General features: G+C 39.5%; 1 protein-coding gene across 1 annotated transcript; it reads right to left on the bottom strand.

The window, feature by feature from the left end:
- Positions 1-392: 392 nt before the first annotated feature.
- On the bottom strand, positions 393-2,362 carry LOC133991011 (C-C motif chemokine 2-like). Its single transcript, XM_062429460.1, has 3 exons — positions 1,983-2,362; positions 1,771-1,885; positions 393-1,085 (listed from the first exon to the last, which is right to left on the bottom strand). The coding sequence occupies exons 1-3, from the start codon at positions 2,047-2,049 to the stop codon at positions 647-649; spliced, it is 621 nt and encodes a 206-aa protein (XP_062285444.1). The 5' UTR covers positions 2,050-2,362; the 3' UTR covers positions 393-646.
- Between the last annotated feature and the right edge of the window lie 4,889 nt (positions 2,363-7,251).

Genomic DNA, 7,251 nt, shown 5'->3' with positions numbered 1-7,251 from the left:
GGACATAAAGCCACGCATGTATAATTTATTGTACAACAATAAAACAGAATTTATTCCATAGTTCTTAACATTGCCATGCTCTATTTGCACAGTATAGTTACAACATAACACAACCCTTTATCTAGAGTATAATGTAACTATTTTAGTTGTAGAATCTATTTGTTTGTTCAGCTGTTGTTGTTGCCTTCTTGCGGTACATATGTTCAACAGCTATGCCTGAGTATCTTTTTTTACTATCTCTGTTTAGCTGTATGTCTATATATGTTCCTGTACATTTGTACCAGTGTGTCAAAAAAACATTGAGAGCTACTGTGAACTAGCGTCTGACTATTTGTATATGCCAACAACAAACAAATGATCCATTTGTTCACAACACAAACACAAAATTTGTTTAAAAAAAGCCTTTATTGGCAAATGACAGAAGAAAGGGTCAAAATAAAAGCTCTTTGATATACATATACATTTTTGACATATATTTAAATATACAGTATAAGGTATGTTTGTAATCAACACAACAATATATAAAGGTCTGGTTTTTGGATAAGGTATATTAAGGTATATAATAATGTTTACTACAGCAGGTTGAGTCCAATGTGAAAGAATAAGATTAGCTGACTGTGGACATTTTGATTCATCTTGTGATTCTTCAGGGATTCTGGCATTTTCTCTGGCCCTTCCTCCCTCTCCTGTTCCCTTTCCTCATCCCGTTCCTTCTTCTTTTCCTCTGCTGTCTCATTCTATTCCTGCCTGTTGTTTGCGGTGCTTTCGTTGATGGACTGGAAACAGCTGGTGTCACGGTGCCACTTGTTGATCCTTCTTTATTCTGTCCCTTCCCTGCTTCCGTTGATGCCATGGAAACAGCTGGTGTCATGGTGTCACTTGTTGATCCTTCTTCATTCTGTCCCTTCCCTGCTTCCGTTGATGCCATGGAAACAGCTGGTGTCATGGTGTCACTTGTTGATCCTTCTTCATTCTGTCCCTTCCTTAGCAAAGCTTTCATCTCTTTATCCACTTTATCCATGGCTCTTTTTGCCCAGACAGTTTTGGGGTCAGAGCAAATGTTCTTTCCAAGGATTGTCCGAAACCTGCAATTAAAAGTTTGCTGTTAATGGCACTGTCATGCAGTTTTAACATTGTTTTTAATTAAGAACTGGCAAATAGTTTCTTGCAGCAGTAGTTTCACCCAAATTACAACAAAAACATGTTTTCCCACTTACTAGCCACACATATTCTTGAAGTTTTGAAGTGTCTAATCTTAATGCACAGAAAATCAGTTTTCAAAAAAACTGAACAGTGACATCTGTCTCCAGAAAATGTCCCTGTCACTTTGAATAATCCACAGAAATCGCTGTGAACAGTTTTCAGATGGATTATTTTCTATTATTTACCGGTTCCGATGAAAACTATTGACAATTCAGATCTTTGGACCATCAAGAATAACAGGTGCACTTTCCCTAAAGAGATGCTGCTGGTGAATTTTTTTTAATATAATTTTCCATTGCTCTGCACAGAAAAAATGAAATTCCCTTCACCCTTGTTGTATTCTGGTGGAGGCCAAAATCTCACCGACAGATACTGTATCTGACCTGGACAAATAAAACCAAAACTGCATGGCTAGATACCACTGTGGAAATGTAGGAGATTTTTATTTTATTTTTTATTACATTTTTTTGTGAACCCCCCTTTTTAAAATATAATGAGATTTAATTGGAAGTACATCTGGGCATTTGTCTGATATGACTTAATTCTGTATAGTGTATAACCACTTACACTATGGCCGAGATGGGACAGACACCTTCCTGCTGAATGGTGTAACTCATAATTCGTATAAGTGGGACTTTGGTTGTGGACGTCACAACACAGCAGTTTCTCATCGGACCATGGGCTAAACAAGACAGAGAAAGAAAGACAAGGTAGAGTTTTTATACTTTTCACATTGCCCCACCAAACACTCAGACTGTAAGACTTTTTGAAATACTTACTTGTGTGGACAGAAGTCATCCATGTGGCGATGCAGAGAAGAGTGGCTAGCACCACGCCGAAACCCATCTTCAAAATGACACCTTGGGTTCGTCAGTCAACAGTTGCTTGAGTGTAGAATATCTGAACACAAACCTGTACAGTCTAGATACGTCACAGATAACAATCTCACTGCTTGCCTTAGGAATTATTATTAGAGCACTGAGTCAAGTCATACACACAGAAGCCGTAGTGTGTATGTTCACTGCTCCTCTAATTGATGATCTCTCTGTGAGGCTCTGGTTTTGGCTTTTATAAAACACAAGCCCTTCCGGCCCTCCACCATCTCAGCCCCCAACTCGTCACCAGATGGTGACGAATTGGGGGACGAGTGATGAGTCTGTTGGAGTCTGTGGCTCCACTGTGGGGAGTGGAAACTACGAGTTCACCTTTCACAAGCCAAAGATGACAAACGGACTATTCACCACACTTCTGCCCACAATGCAACAACTAGCACCTCTCAAAACACGTATATGTATATTCACACATACACATATACAGAAAACAAAAAACAGAACAAAAAAACTAATCAATTTCCTCTCCACTCACACTGAAAGCCACACATTGCTTCTACTTTCAGAGTCAATGGTAGTATTTATATTTCAGTAGCTGAAAAGTGCATTGACATTTATCATATTTTAACTCAGTCTTTGGAAATGTCTTGCTAGTAATCAGTACAATAAATAAAAATAAATAAAACTTTTGCTCCAAGTTAAACTAAATATAACTTTAGACTTTTGACATCTCGCTGACTCTCCTGTTAGGTTGCACCCGTTATAGAGCTCATTCACACCAGCTTTTACAACTATGAAACTTCAAACCGAAAAATAATTGTTTTACTGAAGTTGTTGTCCTAAATAGAATCCACAAAAAGCTTTTGTGTTGGCCCAAGCTAGAGGTTAACTTTAACCAAAATGTGTTGCACCATATACTTATGTACACTTATACATCCACTGCACTGCTAAAATAATCTGGATCATAAAGGTGTACTGGCTAGCTCAGTGTACTACAAACTAGAGGGTTATAAGTTAAATTCATAACTACAATAGCTCACCAGCTAGCAAGTGTTTAGCACCACCACCCATTCTGCATGACGTTTGCTGTGCCACCTTATGGTAAAAATATAGTTTATCACATGTTTCATTGCTGTACATGTCTGTCAATAGTAACAAAAAAGATGTGTTTGAGGTCATTTAGAAACCGTTTGATCTCCAGAAGTATTTTTTATTATGAACTTTATCTGATAAGTGAAGAATGTCAGTGACCAAAACATTGCATTTATTAAAGTATCTTTATTGAGCAAGTGAAGACAGTGTGCAGGTGTACTGTTTTTCCCTTTTAGTAGGTCTTTACTCCACCATATATGTTTGATTTGAAATTAAATCAGTTTATATATTTGTATTAACTTCTTTTAACCCGCAAATATCAATATCAGTTTAGCCTAAAAATTCAGTTCAGTATCTGTCATGTTCTAACTAGTACATGAAGTCCTGTGATCTTTCATAATTCCCAGCATATATGTCTGCCCACATTCTACCTGAACAGAGGTCTAATCAGCCATAATAAGTGAAAACAAGAAGAAAGGGCTAAAACATGGTGAAAGAAGGAAGACACAGTATTGAAAAGTAGTTTCAAAGCACACATAGAGGAAAGAGTGGGCATGAACAGTGTGTTCAGATGGAGGCAGCGTCAATCCTCAGGTTTTACATAGCATTTAACCAACCATAAAGCCAGGTCAACTGACAATATAATGGATTCAATTTAAAGCTTAAAGTGAGAAAAAAAGGGAGGATGGATTAAGTGAGAAACCCTGTGGTATCTGTGTCCTGTACATCTCAGCGAGTGCATCATTATGCCAGCTTTACAATGGCAGCAAAAATAAACAGCTGATTGGCTGTCCACCTGCAGGCAGGGTGGAAGGTAAATGTTAGCACCCTTGACTCCATCAGTCAACAACATCAAATCCCAAGTCACACAAAGCCTGTCCACTCGTTAAAATCAGTAAAAGATTGGCTGCTGTATACCTTCACAAAGCACAAAATGCATACAAATATAACATTCTCCAAACATACATGCACAAACCCACATGCAAGCAAGCACACATAATGACTTTCCTGCACTGATGTACTTGGCTCTCATACACACACATGTACACATTTCTTCACACCCAATATCCCAACCTCATCATTACCATCCCTGTGGCAACCTGTTTGTCAGAAGAGAAATGCCTCGCTGGATTATTCGTTGCTCTCTTATTCATTAGTTGTTGTCCTGGGCAGCAGCCAGGGCTGTTGGTTGGCCGACAGCGTAGCTGATAGAAATTAGTCTCCTGATAAAGCAAGAGAGTGGAACGTAGCGTCGCAGGAAATTACAATCAATACTGACTCTCATATCCTCATCCGATATCGACCACAAATGGGAATGAGAAGCACATTGTCAAGCCCCTATACATGGACACGAGAGCACACACACAATCCCACTTTATCACCACGCATGGACAAAGTGAGAAAAAGAAAAAGAAAACCAAACTCCTCTGCCTCAAACCACAACTTTCTGCAATGCTATGCATTCACTCCCACGCATGTATGATTCACACAATGCAAATTGTGGTTGTGTCCTCCGTGTGATCTTTTGTGCAAGTGTATTACAGTAGATATGAGGTTTTTTAAACCAGACTGAGGGAGAAAGAAACTTCTTGATATTAAACACATCATCATCATCAGAGCAAACACACGTACACCTACAGGCAAAGACACAATGTGAGTGTCATGTCGCAAATGAGACCAGTAATTGAAGGAAAGTCTCATCAGATGGATATATTTGGCTGTGTCTGCTCTTTCTGTTCAATAAAGAATCAGTTACAGACATATCAAGGTTTAATTTGATCCTTTATCCAGCACAAGGGAATTTTATTCATTCCTTTTGGAAGATCAAGATACGTGATTGTCTTTTTTCTTTTTTTGCAGAATTATCATGATCAAACAGTCTGATTAACTCACTCCCTCTCCTTTCTGTCTGTGTACACACACTGAAAAGTTCATCTCAAGTTTAAAAAAAACAGACAGAGAAATTCTTTAAAGGCCAATAATGCTGTAACAAAGAGCTATGTGTCTGGGTTTGAGTGTGACAGCGATGGTGCTGCAGTGTGACAGGCCGAACAGCTGCCTGGGGATGGACTGTTGTCAAGACTAGAACACTTCAGGTCATTTTAAGTGTTGGGAAGAGCAAAGATGTTTCTGATATGTAACAGTGACACCATACACGCCGATCAATACACAGACCTTTCTCAGACTGATTGCATGATGCTCTGCTTGGCCCCCACAGCCAGCACCCACCAGAGGTCCATCAACCATCAACCATTGTTATTCTCTGTTTCAACTGGCAAGGTATGGTCAGTTTGCTTGTGCCTCATTCTTTTTATTTTACCTCAGGACGGACTCTTTTCATTTGATCTCTTCTCTCCTCACCCACACACACGGGCACACACACACAGGCGCACACGCACACACACACACATGCATACACACACAAATTGCTTTTGCAAACATACAAAAAAGACACAAATGTCTATATAAAACCAGGGAGAGGTTGATCCCCAACAAATGAGGGTCTCTGACCCATTCCCCAGAGCCTTTATACACTGATATTTCTGCTGAATACCAAGGGATGAATAGAAATCCCACTTGGATTTGAAAAAGTGTCATTTACTTTCCAATTAATATTTCAATTAACTAAGTCTTTCCAATTCATATCCTGAAGCCGGTGGAGTTGAAATGAAACTGACCTCCTGCCCCGGTATCAATCTCGTTGCTATTGACCCCTGTACACAAAACCTCAATTGTGGATCAACCGTCCATTTAGGGAGAGTGTCAATAATCGACTTAAACCGGGGGCTATATTACCATAGACATTAGCATAGACATTGCTCTGGTGGCTCTGAGGCGATTTGAATGTCTGTTAGAGGGAGTGACCCTCCCCGCGCCTCCGGCTCACGGTCCAGAGGACGCAGGAGCGCGTAAAGTCTAATCAATAAGCGCTTTAATTATAGCGGCGCTCGCCCTGCAGTTCTTCACGGTTGGGAGACGCGCAATGCCACAGCTGATCCAGCACGATCATTTCAGATGGAGTGGGTTTTCACCGCCTCAGTAACTTGTCTCTTTTGGCCAATGCCATTATAGACAGCAAATTGTCTACTCCTCTCCTTAGATTTGGTAAAATGGGCCGATTAGTGAGGTGATGGGCACTTTTTTTCCTTTTGTGTTTCTATTTTGTTCTATTACTGTGGATTGAGCTTACACTTTCTTTTGTAAAAGATGGATGTTTGTTGCAGTTAATTCAATTTATAGTGTATTGAAACTTTAAAGGGTATAATACAGGAAAACATCTTAATATGAGTTTTATATCCCGAATGTTTTCTTATGATATCATCCCAGGCTGGATTACCAAAGGCCACAGACACTGGGGCCTCAAAATCCCAGTTTTACTGCTTGTCAGCTGTCCCTGTACAAACGTTTTAATACCTTTGTTGTTGCAGTATATGTTGTACTCATCTGGTGCAAATTAGGATTATGTAAATCAAAGACTCACAGAAAGCTTTAGGTCAGGTATTGTTATTAGGGGTACCACTTAGTTTTGGCATCTCTGTGTGTACTAGACCTAACAGAAACTTGATGTTGACACATAATGCACAAGGGATGGGAGGGATTCAGTAAGGGCCAAACATTAACATTTTACCAGGAGCTCCTTAATAAACTAATCTGACCATGATCATGTTTTTCACTTAGGAAATTCAGATCTGGAGTAAATCTTAATATATTTTCCCGAGCTGGCTCCATTTTTTAAATGCTCTCCTGTTACCAAAGATGAGACACAATATTACGACCTACATTATAGATTGTCATCAACAGGCACTTTATGCAGCTGCTCCACTCAAATTGAAAGGGATCTAAAATGTGTATTTGACAGTAGAGTGCTTACTGTCAGAGTCCAAAATGATAGTACACTTAACACTCTACTCCTCTGATCTTCCTACTCTGTATTTTCAGTTTCCTTTGTGAACCTTCATACCATAGCACTAGATGGCGTACTTTCCATACAGTGAGGGAACAAGGAGCTTGAGCTTGACAGGCTCTGAGAAAGTCATCCAAATTTAGCCCAGTAGTCTACTGTGGCAAAAATACAACTACTGAAACCCCTAGGCTATAGCTGACATTATTCTACTCTTCATGGCAA

This window comes from Scomber scombrus, chromosome 11, assembly GCF_963691925.1.
Source record: "Scomber scombrus chromosome 11, fScoSco1.1, whole genome shotgun sequence".
Taxonomy (NCBI): Eukaryota; Metazoa; Chordata; class Actinopteri; order Scombriformes; family Scombridae; genus Scomber; species Scomber scombrus.
Note: the sequence above shows the minus strand (reverse complement) of the source record. Positions and strands in the feature narration are given on the sequence as shown.

Coding starts and splice junctions, on each gene's coding strand:
- LOC133991011 (XM_062429460.1), bottom strand. CDS start 2,049: ATGGGTTTCGGCGTGGTGCTAGCCACTCTTCTCTGCATCGCCACATGG. Junction 1,886..1,982: donor GATGACTTCTGTCCACACAA/GTAAGTATTTCA, acceptor TGTCTTGTTTAG/CCCATGGTCCGATGAGAAAC. Junction 1,086..1,770: donor TGTCCCATCTCGGCCATAGT/GTAAGTGGTTAT, acceptor TTTTAATTGCAG/GTTTCGGACAATCCTTGGAA.